General features: G+C 38.6%; 1 protein-coding gene across 3 annotated transcripts in view; it reads right to left on the bottom strand.

Annotated features, from left to right (window-relative positions):
- Positions 1-865: 865 nt before the first annotated feature.
- Positions 866-16,471, bottom strand: part of TOX (thymocyte selection associated high mobility group box) — a 218,381-nt gene continuing 202,775 nt past the window's right edge. For all 3 annotated transcript variants that reach the window (XM_066180799.1, XM_066180809.1, XM_066180790.1), the window contains 3 exons: positions 14,024-14,410; positions 4,979-5,130; positions 866-3,094 (listed from right to left, as the gene is read on the bottom strand). In XM_066180799.1, the coding sequence (XP_066036896.1) occupies positions 3,058-3,094; positions 4,979-5,130; positions 14,024-14,410 (576 nt within the window). In that variant the 3' untranslated portion in view covers positions 866-3,057. The remainder of the gene's footprint in view (positions 3,095-4,978; positions 5,131-14,023; positions 14,411-16,471) is intronic.

Below are 16,471 nucleotides of genomic sequence, written 5' to 3'. Positions count from 1 at the left end.
GGTCAGAGGCAGCAGCTGGATGAGATTTCTGCTTGAACATGTGTGAGTCTGGGGACAGAGAGACCAGGATATCTCCTGTCACCAGAACATGGCACACTGAGAGCAGCAGTAAAATCAAAGAGCTTTTCTTTTTAAAACCTCTGCTTACCTTGTGCAAGAAGATGGGATTAATGGCCTGCAGTGTGCATATGTTGCCAACTTTGCATTTTGTCCACCATGTTTTAAAAATAATTAAAAAAAATTTTTTTAATGAATGGCAGACTATTTCCTTTGGTTTCCATCACTCTGACAGATGTTTTTATCATATTTTCTTGCTGTTACATGTGCAGGTTGTTTAGTTCCTCTGTCCTTTCTCATTATTGTGGTTGGGACAGATGGTGACTCACAAGCAGTGACTGGGGTGTCTGTGTTACCGTGGTGCCTAAGGCACAGTGCTGCAGTGAAGGATGGGGCACATCTTCACCAACTCCAGTGGACCTTCACCTGCTTACAGAAGGATCCCAACCATCTATTGGCAATTTATAGCTGTCAATGTAAAAAACAGCCGAAAACAAACAGCAGACTGCCCATGGCTGGCAACTGTTTGTTTTTCCCGAGGTCAGACCTGAAGAATTGACGTTTATGGATTGAAGTTGGATCTTTCTTTTGGAAAAGAAATGGTTTCAGTATACCCATGGCCAAGAACTGCTGCTCTTCCAGCACAGTTGTCTCATCTGAGCAGAGCCCAGACACAGAACCACACTCAGAGCACTGGATGGGTAAAGTGCTGCACAGCAAACACACCGCAGGTTCCCGTGCTTACAGACTGAGACACACCAACTAGCCAGAGCTTCATACAGAATAAGTATTTTATTCATGATGTATTTTTTTATTTACATTAAAGTTTTCTTGTATTTTGAACTCTGCTTGGATACCGAAATTAACAACTTTATGTGACTGCGCACCTGCTCTAAAAGAAATGAAGATAACACAGTTCTTTTCCATAAAAGAAAAAGGAAAACTGCCTGTCAAAATCAAAGTTGATTTTTCTCATTCCCAGTAATTATCTTTTTCTCTTTAGAATCAATATGAGTGGAAAATGTAGTTTACTATAATATAATAAATAGAAGACATTGGGTAATTAGTAGTGCTGGTATATTTCTAAAGTACTAAACAGACAAACAATAAACTGTGAATTTAATCACGAGTTCTCATACAGTTTCAAGACAGGAAAATTAGAGCTCTCAGCTACAGTCATTTGTGTAATCACATCTGATCTGCATTATTTATTAGTTATTACATGCCAAGTGATTCCGATTGTACATTGCCTGAAATCATTCAGAAGCAAGCATGCCTTTCTTTTTGTTTTGTTTTATAAAGAAAAATCAATGGCATTGCCGAATGTGTATTCTATCCAAATTGCTTCCTTTATTTCACACAGAAAATATAAATCAGTGGTACTGTCCATTAATGGGACAGGCATCTGGGACAAAGTCATCCAGAAATGTATTTTCAGAGCTATCCCTTATCCCAAACCTTGACAAAATACCTTTTTTTTGGATATTTTTATCCCTTTCCCTGTGGTTGTTGAACTTACTTTTCATTTTAGGATTTATTTCTGATATACTCTCTAAAATTCTGTAGGACTTTTGCATATTTAATAAAATGGCTGAAGCATATTTGGTAATATTTCTTTTGGTAATATGTTTATTCCACTTGACAAATTAACAAAACATGATGAAGCTTCAAGAAGCAGTGTTATGCAGTTTTATTCAGTTAGTTTTGTTGGTTCAAGTCTTAGTTTTGGGCAACTTCCTGTTCCAATGCTTTAAAAAGGGAATTACTTAAAATACATTTTTTTCTTTTCCTTAACAACCAAAGAAATAGAGAAATTGTTCTTGGTTACCTTCATTTTCTGCCAATAAAGCAGGTTTGTTGTTACATTTGTCACTGTAAAAACTAAATAAAGTATTCACATCAGTTGTGAACAATTTGTGCCAGCAAAAGTTAAAGCATCAAAGAAACCTCTTTAAAATGCTAACAAATTTACTTACAAACACCTATATTTATTATTTCATAAATAGGCGCAACAGGTTCCATAAAAAAGATTAAATACAGACACAGTATGAAGAAACAATAATACATAGCCATATGTAGAGGTTATAATTTAGCTGTCTCCAATCTGTTTCTGCATCTAATAAAATACCAGGTAAGCATTTGGCAGTTTTATACATAAAAAGACTTAAATGACGTTTACTAACCAGTACACATAAAGTGATTTTCTTTAAAAAAAAAAGCATTTTTTAGGCAGTACAAAATAAATGTGTTTGCTCTTTATCAACATTAGTTTTTTCTCCTAAGCTTTTTTGTATTTATTTCATGAGACAAAGCCAATATTTTTAATCAATATAATTTGGGACTACTTTACTTTTTTCTCCAAATACTTTGAAAATATAGACTATCAGTCAGTTGTTTAAAAATGAAGTAAAAATATGAATGTTTGCCAATTTTACCCTTATTGTGAAATCAATAAACTGGAATGAGCCAGTTTCAATTACAATTAGCTACAAAAACATTCACATTTTATACTCTAGGAGAGTGTAACATAGATGCTATTTACAAACTTGCTATGACTGCTACATCAAGCCATTTAAAAAGTCTTTAGTAGTTTCATATAAACACCCATTATGAAAAACCAATGGAAAATCCAGGACTTTTATCCGAGACATCTACAGTTGCTAAGGCAGTTACTACCGCAGCACTTCACAGCAAAAACCAACATAAAATCTGAATGGTCCAAGTTTCCTTCAGGGAAGAAGAAAAGCAATGTCCGTTAAAGGATCTCAGGGAAGGGGCGGAAAGGAGAAAGAAAGAGAAAAAATGGGGGGAAAAAAAAAGAAAAGGAAAGAAGCGAGACTATTTTTTCCAGAGTGGGTGACCCACAAGCTCAAATAGTCCTAAGTGCTTAGCAACTTGTATTTTCTAATAAAATGCAGAACTGCCTTGACTGCATAAAGCAATCCATGATGAAAAGACTTCCCTGCATTCCTCAGTGGAAAGGAGAGGTGTTTCAGATTTTCAGGTAAGGTAGAGTGCTTTGTCCCTCTGCATGCCCCTGTTCAAAGAGAAAAAGAACAAATGTGATTTTTTTTTTTAATATTTGAAAAATTTTTAGTTCTATTCTTCAAAAAGAAAAAAAAAATCAGCCCCACAACCCCACTGCATGTCATTAATTCCAAGTATATCACTGAAGCGCAGCTGCATTGCCATGGTAATAATAAGGAAAAAAAATCAGTGACATATAGCAACCTGGAGACCACATCTGGATTTAAAACTGCACAGGACTGGTACATGGGTTGAAGCACTGCTTTGGGATAACCTGCACTAGTGAGCTGGTAGCACTGACGATCAAAAACTGCTTGGAGCTCTGGATTTAGCACAGGTCTTGGAACGATGCTCCATAAGCACCCCATAAGAAGCAGCCACTTTCCTTAGAGGCAGGAGAGCTTCATTGCATGAACATGAGTGTCAGCCACTTATTGAGCCTCTGGTATATTTGATTCACTAGTACAGATATAACCAAAATGTGTTGGGTTGGCAGGTTCAGATAAGAACTTGCAAGGGAACAGCAGAAGCTTAGCAAAGATGGTTTAAGTTCACACACATGGATTTACAAAGGTTTATCTACACAGAGTGGGCTATACAGGCATATTTCTCAGAAAAAGCTGCTGGGGATGGAAAGTTACATCCACTGTGCACCTGGAGAGCACTTCTGGGAACAATGACACATTGCTTTTTTCCAGAAGAGACCAGGAATCAAATCCACAGGTGGCTATGGCTCATTTGACAGAGTCTGTTTAGTCTATTCAGAGCTCAGTGTAAGTGGTTGTAAAACTCTATGGGCTGGATAGACTTCTACAAGGGCCTGCAGCACGTGTCAAGACATGGTGGTAGAGCGCAGAAGTGAAAGTGTTCTGCTGAACAAGTGGGCAAGTCATGGGGCAACAGTGATAGGTATGGGAAAGAATGATGCTGCTGTTCAGACTAGTTAAAGTCTGCCTCAGTGTCAGCAGGTTGTAGCAAATGTGTTATTCTGAACTAGTAGCCAGAAAAAGATTTTTATTCAGTTCTAGTTTGAGTTCCAGAAACACTTTAGAACAATAAGGCAAGTGAAATTCTTGGTTTAAGTAAATGTAATGGATGAAACTGGTCTTTAGTTCTGCTTTCTGTTCATTCGTCTGGGCTAGATTTGGCACTTTGGGAGCAACTAAGAGCTTTTATCTGCCACTGCCTTGGGGATTCAGGGTAAGTCAAGGGTAGGGCTGGTGGGCATGTTTACAAGGCACGACATCTATAATTTAAAATGGAAAAGATACCTTCTGTTCAGCCTTAAATATTTCCAGGCAGTCCCTGGCAGAGTAACAAGGCTCCACAAAAACCATGCTGCCAGAAGCTGAAGGTTCGAAGGGGTTATTACTAACTTATATAGAGGACATAGGGCTCCTATAGGTATAGTGTTTCGTTTCTGGTTACAATCCTGTGTTCTTCATGCCATTCTCTTCTGTGTATCTTGTATCCCATATATCAGCCCTGCTTCTCACTGATGTGGTTTTTCATGACCCAAGTTAGTTATTTTCATGACCCAGACTAGAAAATAGTTCATGCCATTTGCCTATCATTGAGACACAGTGATCTTAAAACTTCTTTCTTACTCCTTCTCCCTAAGATTTTGGTTCTTATCTTCTACAGAATTCAAGTTTTCTGAGATCTAGAAAGTTTATGTGCTGTGATAAGGTGACAGTGTCTAATAAATGTATGTATTAAATGCTTGTTCTCCCACAGCAAACTAACTGCTGAATAAATAAAGGGCCATCAGAGATACACTTCAGAAACACAATGCAACACAACACAACAGCAACAATGCTGTTCCCAAATTCTCTATCATATGCTTGTGTCATGAATGTTGCTCAACACAAGGTGGCATTCACTGGCTGCTTACCCATTACTGCAGTAGTCATTATTCCAGTCCACAGTCTGTGCTGGAGGATTTCTGCACCCTGAACGAACATACTCCATTGCTTGGGTAACAACTTGTGCAGCTGTTGATGTTGGATTGATGATATTCTGATAATCAGGCTGAAGAGTAAATCCCTAGAGGAGAATACAAGTACATTACAAAGTATGGAAAAAAAATAAGAGGTTGGGTGCATTAAAAAAAGCAAAAATGCAGAGTGTACTGTGAGATGGTAGAGAATCACACCTTCTTTCCCAGGTGTGATTTTGGTTATAAAACCTAAAATAGGCAAAAATGTTTAGGTGCTTTCTAAGTTTTAAAATCTTTCTTCGGTTTGAGACACAAAACACTGCCAAAGTGTTGTTCACTTTTACACAGGCACAGGATGGAACTAAAGGAGACAGAGCAGAAACAATTCAAAACCAAGAGAACAACTCAATCAGCACTGGGACAAAAAGGTCTGTTTGCTCCTTAGAGCTTCCATTTAGATTAAACGTAAGCATACACACTAGTCACTAATTCCCAGAATATGCAACAGAATCTTTTTGAAGGATGTAGGCAGCAGGTGGCTGACTGTTTTATTAGACTACACCTATTCACGTATTGTTCTCAAAACCCTTTTTCTTCATTCAGTCACAAAGGGACCATCTGCTGCTTCTTTTATTTGCACTTCTCTCTCAACTAAACGGAAATTCAACCAAAGCTTTTTAACAGTTGTTGGACTAATGTAGTGAAAGTAGCACAGAATAACTTGCTTTTGAAACCAAAGGGACGAGAAAAAAAAAAGTGGAAGTTACAAAGAGACATCTAACCTGCTCCCTGAATTTTCTGTCATATGAAAAGTCATAATAATTTTTAGCTCTTTTGATATATTCTGATGTTTAAATATTGTGTTTCAAACCCAGGAGAACAATTGAAATTTCAAGGCTAGTGTATCTGGTTCACCCTGTACATCGTGTTCCTGTAAAGTCGGAAGAGCTACACTGGGTAAAATCATGGGAATGTTGTGTGAAAGCAATCAATGTCTGCTGAAAAAAACCAGACCAAGCTGCTTCCTGGGGCAAGGGCATACAATTCCCACTCAAGTTAAGTGAATGCAGAGCTACTAAATCAGAAATGGAACTTGCACCAAGATGCCTAGTTTGGAAACTCACTCCTTCCAGCCAAAGCCCACATACAGAATAGAATCAACTCTCATAGCTTTTAGTTAATTTAATGTTAGTGCATTGTGTGTGATTCTTTTCTTATGCAGCCTTCATTAGGACAGGAATTTTGTGGACAGATTTTTTCTTCTGCAGGTTTAAGAAGGCAGCCACGCTACCTTTTGTAAAGATAAATGAATATTCTCAGCTTTCACTTGGCCCCCTTCATCCACAGAAATAACCTTCCTTCAAATGGAACATCACTTCCTTCTTCTTATTGCTCTTCCTTGGCTGTTCCCTGAGGTCCTGCAGGTGTTTTGCCCCACCTCTCGTGCACTGCCACCTCACTCCACTCATCCTGATCATGGATTTTAGTCTAGACCATAAATGACTGCAACTTTATTCCTTTATCTTTTCCATATGGAGAATACCCTGAGAAACACTTCGATACCTTAAACACTCTTGGAAACCTCACTTTGTACCTGTTGACTCCAAGAAACAGACTATGAGTTCTGAGCAAGTTCACAGCTGAATTCTGCATCTAGTTGCCATGTTATTTATATGCTGCCCTGCTAATGACATTAAATAAGCCTTCCCATGGTGGGTTTTACACCCATGGGGACTGTAACCCCCATGCTCTGTACACTGCCTTTTCACCAGGCTCTAAACCTATGCAGCAAGCTGCAGAGACAACCCCCATGCCTGCAACAGATCCAAAGGAAACAGTAATTGAGCAGATTTCCCAGTGACTTTAATTGGAGTTTTGTGTAATCAGAAGGCAGAAAATTTGGGTTTGTATACCATCGTCCTCATTTTTATACATACATATTTTATACAAAACATCAATCATAAGGCCTTTCTAATTCAGCTGTAAGAGGAAACCAACCACAGAAACACATCTTACCCTCAGGCACTCAGATTTACCTTTGGTAGCAAATCCCCTGATCTATCATATATACAAGAAAAACACCATATAGGGACAGTAGTCACTAGCAAAGCATGCAAGAGCAGGCACAGAGACTCAAGTACTCATAAAATCATAGAATGGTTTGGGTTGGAAGGGACCTTAAACTGGTTCCAGGCCCCCTACTGTGGGCAGGGACACCTTCCACTAGACCAGGTTGCTCAGAGCCCATCCAACCTGGCCTTGAACACTTCCAGGGAGATGGAGCATCCATAAACTCTCTGGACAACACTCATGCAACAAGGAGACAGTTCCTCCAAATCTGAGGAAGAGACCACCACTACAATAGCCATACCATTTCTTCTCATCCTAATGGAATTACGATAAATAAATAACTCAGATGTCAGAGAACTGTCCTGTGTCTTAACTCAGGCACTGGGTGCGGATGCATTCTCATATTTTTTCAGGTTTTCTGTGTGACCATAGCCAAATTGCTTTGGCTCTTTTCCAGCAAATCATGTGTGCAAGTGTGTTTGCACTGAATTGGTACCTCTCATGTTAAGGTTGGGGCTGCAGAGCCAAATTTAATTCTTCTACCTGCAAAATAAGGTGTAACAACGCTTTCATCTTGTACCTGGCAAGTCTGTTTAGTTTATGGCTGCCTGGGATTGGGGCCTGTTTCTTAGGGCACACTCAGGTGGTAATTGCTAACATGGCGCAGGGGTATCTGAGTCAGGCTCCAGTCCCAGAAGGGTCTCAGTAGTCCCTCTGGGGGCTTGAGGGCTACCAGAATACCTGTACTGTGGGTGATGGAAAGCATGCTTGCTAAAGCAAAGTCATTTAAGCAACCTCAACTCAGGATGAAGGACTGATAAAGTATGGTACTGTTTAAGATGCAAACAATAATTACTTCAGCTTTTTTATCAACAGAAAAAGCTCTGAAAATATAGATCTGTACAACAGAGGGAAACAGCCTTGTACCAGGTTCGTGGTAAATATTTGGGTATTATTTATGTAAGCCCTTAACAAACAATGATGAAATAAAAAGTGCTCAGAAAATGAGTGCTTCGAGGTCTAATTAAACAATGCTGAATGTTTTTGCATTGTAATGCTCAAGAGAAAATCACCAACTGTTTTGCAACATGCCTAGAATTTTAAATTTCATTTTCTTGTCCCAGATTGAAATAAAAATAGGGAACTTGATAAAGATTAATTCGATGTCAGAAGGGACATTTGCTCTTTAATTAGATTTCTGTAGCCCTAGCAGTTTCGTTGTGCCACTGTAGCAAGTCCTAAAAAGCCTGCAGCAGAACTAAAGAGTGATCCTCATCTCCACACTTTACTAGGAACTAATTTCATTTCCTGCCTGTCTGGAGAGGTATTTTCAACAGGCATCAATGTTTTTGTCTTCACAACTGATTTATTCATCAATCTCAATGTGATATTTTAAACCTTTAAATTACATCCAAATCCTAAAGCATCTGTTTATTACACAAGGAAATTGAAAATCTGTCTGTGTGATATCATACAAAGATTTTTCCTTAAGGTTATAAAGGAAGTTGACAGATATTAATGATTTTTTTTCTCTTGACCTCATTCGAAGACAAAGCTTAACAAAAAAGAAGAAGAAATCTGGACAAATTCAGCAGGTTCCTGAGTTTGCTGTATATAAAATATATACCAGAAAAAATGAGGTTATTATTTTTGGCAGGCTATGCAATCATCTTGCTGTATACATTTATTTTCTAAAGGAAAAGAAATACCTAAAAGTAGACTGAAATGAGTTATTATTAAAAAAAAAAAAGTGGCATTTATTAATCTTCTGGTGCTTTGTTATGCAAATATACTTGCAGCCATGGTTACTAGACAATAAGAATCTAGTTTTGCTTCCTCTACCTGTCAACTGAAATGGGACAGAGGTGGACATGGGATTCACCATCCATCCCATGCAATGCTTGGGTGAAGGATTTTGAGCAGGAAAGGTGATGCTTCCAGTAGGGCTGTTTAAAAAGGTACCTAAGAACATCTGGGTGCATTAAGGAGGGAGTAAATCCTCCGTCTCATCCCTCTTCACACCAAAGAGCAGAGTGAACAGGCTGGAGAGTGGGGTATGCTCAGAAAGAGGCAAAAATATCCGTGTGAGTAAAGAAAGGAAAGAATGACCTTGCAAGTGAAAACAGGCTGCAGCTTCAGCTGTTGTTTCAGTCTGAACTTTGCAGAAATTGTGCTGATTTGAATGACAAGGGTTAATAACCAGATCATTTAAGGCCAACTGAGTTAAAATTAAACATCATGTCAGACCTAAGAAAAAGACTGGAGAGAAACAACTCTGTATCAATTAAAAAACTATACAGTGATAAGATGCTCATATGAGCATTTAATTAAAGAAAAATCACATTCTTCAAATCTACTGTGAGTCTTCCTATGTGTCAAAGGTGGATAAAAGAAAAACTACGGCAGAATAGATTTTAACTTTGAAAAGTAAAACTTCAACATGGCTCCTGTTAATGATATTAAAGAAAAAATATAATGAATTTCAGAATTAGGAGCTAAAGAAAATAAGAATCACGATCTAATTTAAATCTAAGTATGAGAATTGAACTAATGGTAATTTTTTTTAATAGTTTAAAGTTTATAGTTTATACTGTAAACAAGCACCCCAAAGGTCTGCAGTAGTGACCCTTTTTAAATTTATTCATTAACTGATGGGACAGAAGAGAAAAAAGACAAAATAATCTGCTTCCAAGAAGTTACAATTTAGATAACTCAAAATAGAGAAGATTGTTTAAAAGAAATTAAAAAATAATTACTAATGCCAGGCATGCGACCAAAATGCTAATACCAAAATTTTACATTGCATTTCAGAACAATTTGGATGCTTTGCATCAGCTGCATACTCTACAGAGTTAATTGATTTTAAAAATAACAGAAATTGTGCAGTCACTGAGGATTTTTGGCTACCAACACTTCTGATTTTCTTGATGTTCTGAAGTATTTGTGGATCCTCAAAGGAGACTGCCCTTCTCCAGCTGGCAGTCACTCTTGATTTGGCAGCTGCACACATGCAGGGAAGGAGTGCTGGATATGGAGAAGGACATGCTGTTCCCTGTAGAGCTGAGGAAGATCAGCTCATTGTCCTGGAAGCAGTGGGAACAGAACTGTCTCTCCAGGTCAGCACTTCTTATCAGTTCCTCCTCAAAGTCTGCATAGAAGAGTTTGTGAATTTCACGCACAATGGCTTTTGGAGAACTGTGTTCCTGCCTGCCAAGACTGAAACCTGGATCTCAATGTGGTTTTTCCTGGAGCTGGCAGTCCTTCAGACATACTACAAGATGGCCTTTGATATGAAACTATCCTCCTTTCCCTGGAGAAAATGACTGACCAAAAGTCACAGAGCCAGAGGTCAAGTAGAGGATCTGTTGAGAGCAGGGATTTGCAGAGCCTGCTACTGTTGAGTGAGTGTCACACTATTTCAAAGAGGGATGTTTGAAAAAAAAAAAAAAAAAGAGAGAGAGAGAGAGAGAGAGAACCCACAATTGACGATTTCTACTTCTAAAATGCCTTCAGCACAGTCTGCAATGAAGGTGCCCAGAAAGGTGAGTACGCCAACACCTGCAGTAGAAGACTGCTAGGAAGCTGTTGGCAGACTTACTCTTCTCTTGCCCATTAAGCTCAATGCTGCAGTGTGATATGACAAAATTTGCCTCTTTTTTCTTATAGTGTATGAGTCTGTTTAGCATGAGTAGTGCCGAGGCTTCCAAAGAGGAAAATTACTCCTGTTGCAAGTCACTCCCTAGGTATGTTAACTAGTTTCTGTTCTTGCTGCTTTCATGGAGTCTTTGGAAAGGCCTACGGCGGCCATACCTAAGCATGGAGGAAATAAAGCAACTTACGGGAAGAGGAAGTGAAAAAAATTGACTTAAAGGCAACTATTGCTCTACTTTATCAGAATTCATAGTCTCCCATTCTTTTCGCCTGCCTTTTATGCAGGAGAGTGTTCTACACAGTGTTGTTTGGGACTGAACATCACAATCAGGCCTCCCCATCCCTCCTCACCATACGTCAGACAGACAGTGTGCTGCCTCCTCTTTCTCCTTACTGCTGTTGACTCTCAGCTGCTGGGAGACCTCCATTTTTCTCCCACTGCATCTTTTCCTCTTTAAAAAGTTCTGTGATCAGCAGAGTGTTTTCTCTATTTCGAGCAGAAGGGAGAGCAGAGTCCTTCGACAACTGAGTCAAAAAGAGGCCCTTACCTTCAGGTTGTAGTCTCTTGACTTTTTTGCTATTTGCCTCCTGGTGATCAACCTGTCTTCTGTGTTCTAACACAGTTTGAAATCCTGGTGTTGTGTTTTCTATCATTTCTTGACTAAAAAGGGTCATACCTAAGAAACTGAGCAGGATACCACAGTTCTGTTCTGTCATGGCAAATCATGGTGTTGTTGGTACACCTCTAGCCCTGTAATGTAACATACATTTTGCTATATTTAAATTCAATTCACAAACTCTCTAAGCTGTTATATGCTAAGAGAACCCCAAACAAATACTCCAAAGTGAAATGACGTAGATTTTCCAGAGCTCAAAAGCTGCATTACTGTAAAGCAAAAGCAGGAGTATAAGAAATATAAATTGGCTCGTATATATTACACAATGCTTAAAGAGACATGTAGATTGGCAGTGCAGCATTTCAACAAGTAACAAGCAACTTGAGTGAAACAGAAATATCTCACTAAGGCGTCTTCATTAAAAGCCTCAGCCTTTCTGACTAAGGAATATGAGTTGGTAAAAAGCATTCAACCTAAAATCTTGTGAGTTTAACAGGAACACAGACGTACAGCTTGTTTTACTTAACTGTAATTGTCCATAGTTTAAAAAAGGACTCATGATGATAAAGGTCTACATTCTGACTTCTAGTGATGTGTTTTCTACAACCAAGTGTCCTGTATTTTTTCTTAAGCTAGAAACAAGTCAGCTGTGTGCCACATATCTCACAGATGACTGAAAGTACTTTCAAACCGTGGATGCACACACCTTATGCTACAAGCTTGCAACTTGGCAAAATAAAACATTAGCAGATTCATAGCACATTACCTTTTCTTTGGTAGAGAGTTTAGAGTAATGCCAAAGTGTTTATTTATAAAAAAATGATGTTTTATATATAAATATATAAGTATCTAACATCTGCATTACGTCTTTTGCTAGCCCCAACGGTACTATTAATTCACTAAATAGAGACAGATTTTCAAATCTATTCAGTAAATTATGCCTAATGATTCTGGAAAAGACATAAGGAGTTCTGCATTGGACAAGTAATCTCCAAGTGACACTGAAGTTGGCAAACAATCTGAACTTGGAAGACTGAGTCATTGTGCAATAAAATTCATTGAAACATAGCTATAGGATCTCAACAGGTTTCTGTCACAGTTGTAATTTTTCATGTTTGGTAAATGAACCAGAGTATTGCTTTATGTGTCACTGCTCTGAGCCTTCAGGTTCAACCAGGATTCCTCCAGGCTTACGATCTCCAGACAGACTCTCCTTTCTCACCCACCTAGGACTTCCTCTAGTTAATTCCAGCTGCCCAGGCTTGCGGTGAACTCCTGAGTTTCTCTGAGACTTGAGCATGGCTCTCCTGGAACACTCACACTAACTGCAGGAAAACCTCCATGAGTACATGACTTCACATATGTGTGGTCATACGTCTCTTGAGTCTGTTTTCTCTGATAGTGAAAAATAACTGGATTAGGAAAAAGTTGTGAACACTTCACAAGTTTTCCTTCCTGATTACTCCAAATCACTCCTGAGACTAAGATCAAAGTCTCTCAATAAATCCAAATCATCCTGAGCATACCTTGATTTATCTTCTGAATAAGATAACTAAGTTCATCAGTCCAGATTGCTTTCAACCCTTTTGGGGTTTTTTCTGCTTTGGAAAATTTCTTTCCCTGTTAAATTGTTCTCCCAGCAAGAAGCTATGCTTTATGCTCAAGTATTCCCAACTCTAAAGACCAATCTTGAGATGAAATATTTCTGGCTTGGAAAGCAAATGCAAATGCCTTGTTAGCAAAGGTGAATTTTTAGAGAAATTTTAAAACATGAAGCAAGTTCATGATTATGTATTATCAGCCGGTACTGACTGACAAGTTTTGTGTATACAAATTTTGTGGATTCTTGCAATTCCATTCCAAAAATTTCCATTTTAATGCCACTTTGCAAAGCAAGATATTATTATTGATAGTCAGATTTCATTCAATACAAAAGGAAATTTTCACTCATGAAATCAACAGTTTATCTGCTCTCTTTATATTCTTCTGTAAGCCTGGAAGGCACAATACCATGAATGGTCTGCATTAACTCAGAACTCGTAGGAAATATGTTGAGAATCAACTATCTAAAACATTCAGAGTAGAGGAAAAAAACACCAAACAAAAAAGCCCCATATTGGGATGGTGAACATAGCCCATTTATTTCCAGTAAAAAGAAGGCATATCTATTTCGCAAAATGAAATTATGAATGTGGCATAATGTAACACACTCGTGTTCACTTAATCTAGCATGTTCAACACAACCTGGGTTTCTTTATGTTTCCTCTGACAGTTTGACATCACAATCAGCACAAGCATAACAGGGTAAGCTACAATCATATCTTTTTCTAGACATGTCTGCCATTTGTTTGCTAAGTGTGACTCCTGAAAACTTTGCATTTCACTGTTTCAGGGTAGTCACAGATTTGCAGATGGATCTATGGACAATGATGGACATTGTCGCTAGCACAAACACTTCTACTGCAGTTTTCCATCTTCTAGTTAAACTCATTCATTTGGTCTTCCCTTTGAAAGACTAAAGCCTGTACTACCATGGTTTTGGAACCTGCAAAATTAAAGCTAATCTAAATCTCTCACTATGCCAGCTTCTGGATGACTCCCCTTCCCATGCCCTCCCCAAAAATAAAACAGTTCCCCAGAGAACTGAAAAGCTCCAACTTACTTGCTGCATTGTAGGTGAGTGTAAAGCAGACTGGACCTGCATTGGTAGCTGGTTTCCAATGGGCTGCTGCATTGGGATCGGCTGGTGCTGCTGGATGTTGAGATGCTGGTGCAGAGGGGGGCTGATCTGGAGAGGTGGTGGTGGGGACACAGCCATGTTTGCTATGGAAACAGTCACTGGCATTTGGTTGTTGGGCTTGGGTGCTATGTTCCTGGGGATATTGGCATGCATGGCAGTGATGTGAGGATTCATTCCTGGTTGTTGGTGGTAGTGGGAACTGAGGTACAGTGCAGAGTGAGCCTGGGCAGGCCCATGAAACACTGACTGCTTTGAATTCATCATCTGAGGTTGTGGCGAGGCTTTAACATCAACAGGTTCGCTGTAGCTCTGTTGGGGAAAACAAAAATCAGAAAATATTTAGAAGCTACCAAATACGTCTGTTCTACCCCCTGAAGTCCATTTAAGTGCCACACCATAGGCAAACATCTCTCTCCACCATCAAATTTTCCTTGAGATGGAGTTTGGTTATTACTCTAGAAAAATAACCAATCCCTTTCACCTTACACTTTTGCCTTCAACAATGTAAAAAAAAGGTAATTTAGGTCCTTTGTTTCCTGGTCTAGCCCGGCATTTTCTTTTTCCAAATTTGGAACTGCCATCTAATATCTTACACACAACCAAGACAACCAGGCCTGACACATTTTTTCACATAAGCAGCCACCCTTATTGTCCTCAGATTTCATGGCCTAGTTGAAAGGAGAATTAGGAGGGTGGGTTACAGCAAAACTCTGTAGTGATTTTTGACATGTCTTGTTTTCCCATCTGCAAACCATGGATAAGATTTTCAGGGTCTTTTACCATAAATATTGATATTGTTAATAGTTATTTATCAGTTAGTTAACATGATGAAGAGGCTAAACCCCATCCTCAGCTGTTCTGCTGCATGGAACAAAAACACTAGTCGCTGTGCCAATGCCTTTATTTTGAAATATTTTGTGGTGGAATGCTATCCATGCCATCAAACATATTACATAGGCCATGCATTAAGAGAAATAGGAATACTCTGAATAATTTCTCTTTTAGCAAAACATGCTTTATTAATCCAATGCATAAGGCTCTGTAAATTCTGTTTAAAACTTACGGCTATATAAACGTTAGCCTGCATCAAATATAGGAAAGTTATCTTTAGTCTAAAGCTAGAAGAATACTGCATAGAATATGAGAAACTGCACAGTTTTCAGAAATATTATGGTCTGGCCTGATTTCCTACAGTTACTAATAATAAAACCTCTCCATTAATGAATATGAATTTTAATTATAGTTTTTGTTCTAATATTTATAACTTGCTACATTTGATTAAACTCAATTTACTCAATTGTTTTTCATACATTTATTTTCTTAGATATCCAGAGTGCTAAATGTGTGCTCCGATAAATGATGAAAAAGAATTTAAGAATTAACTCACATACGCTTATAGGTGGGAGTCATAATTTGAAGTTAAGTCACACTGGGATTAATAGTCAGTGAAAGGTGAAACATGCTGGAAAAAAATGGCAGAAATGTCCCTCTAGAGAAAGTCACTTTGTCAAAACAGGCTGAAAGAGGCATACACGCCCTTATTCTGTGATCTCTGTGTCATGTTTGCTCAGTTTACAAGTCAGAGCAAGTTTCATGTTACTCTCAGCACTCCAGGGTCAATGAAGTCTGTTTGAATTCTTTCTGAAGGATGCACCATCACCAACAATCTGTTGACACGAGCGTTACTGAAATTGCTTCATTATATGCGATGATAAAGATGAGAATGATAACTTCCTTTTCCCTATGTATAACTGCAGTTCCATTAGCAAAAAACCTCCTTGTTTTCTCCAGTAAATGAAGGAAAATTAAATGAATATGAAAAAATTAATGCAAATCTCTGTCTCTGTGGATCTGCCTAGCTCTGCTCGCATGTGGGTGTACACGTGTGCAATATGTATTATGTGCATGTGTGCAGGATTCAGATAGATACAAAAGCCTGAAGTATAAAAGTAGCTGAAAAATCTGCTATTATTTGGATATTATTTTTTAAACACTGACTTAATGTTCATGAAAACATGGGAAGAATTTTCCCCCTTTCTTCCCAGTTGTATTTTTAGAATAGTCTCATGAGTGTAGAAGCAACGACTGGCATGTTTGCTGAAATTTCAGCAATTCGGAAGGTTTGCTAATTAGCAGCATGGTCAGAGGACTCCTCTTGGGTGTCCCATGCTTATTACACATTACAGGAGGTGCAGGCTGTGTTCGTTCCTGAGAGACTTGGAAGTTCTACTGAGAGCATAGTCCCCTCATGGAAACAGCTTGTCTTTCCTTGATGTAGCCGGCAGGCTCTGTGTGGTCCAAGCAGGGATAATTGCTCCTGAAGTGTCTAAGGGCAGATTGGCTAAACTAATCCTCTTGGTGAGGTGAGTG

Source organism: Chamaea fasciata, unplaced genomic scaffold, assembly GCF_029207755.1.
Source record: "Chamaea fasciata isolate MVZ Bird 193981 ecotype frontalis unplaced genomic scaffold, bChaFas1.0.hap1 SCAF_1, whole genome shotgun sequence".
Lineage (NCBI taxonomy): Eukaryota > Metazoa > Chordata > Aves > Passeriformes > Sylviidae > Chamaea > Chamaea fasciata.
The sequence above is the reverse complement of the archived record's forward strand: the minus strand, read 5'-3'. Positions and strand labels throughout refer to the sequence as shown.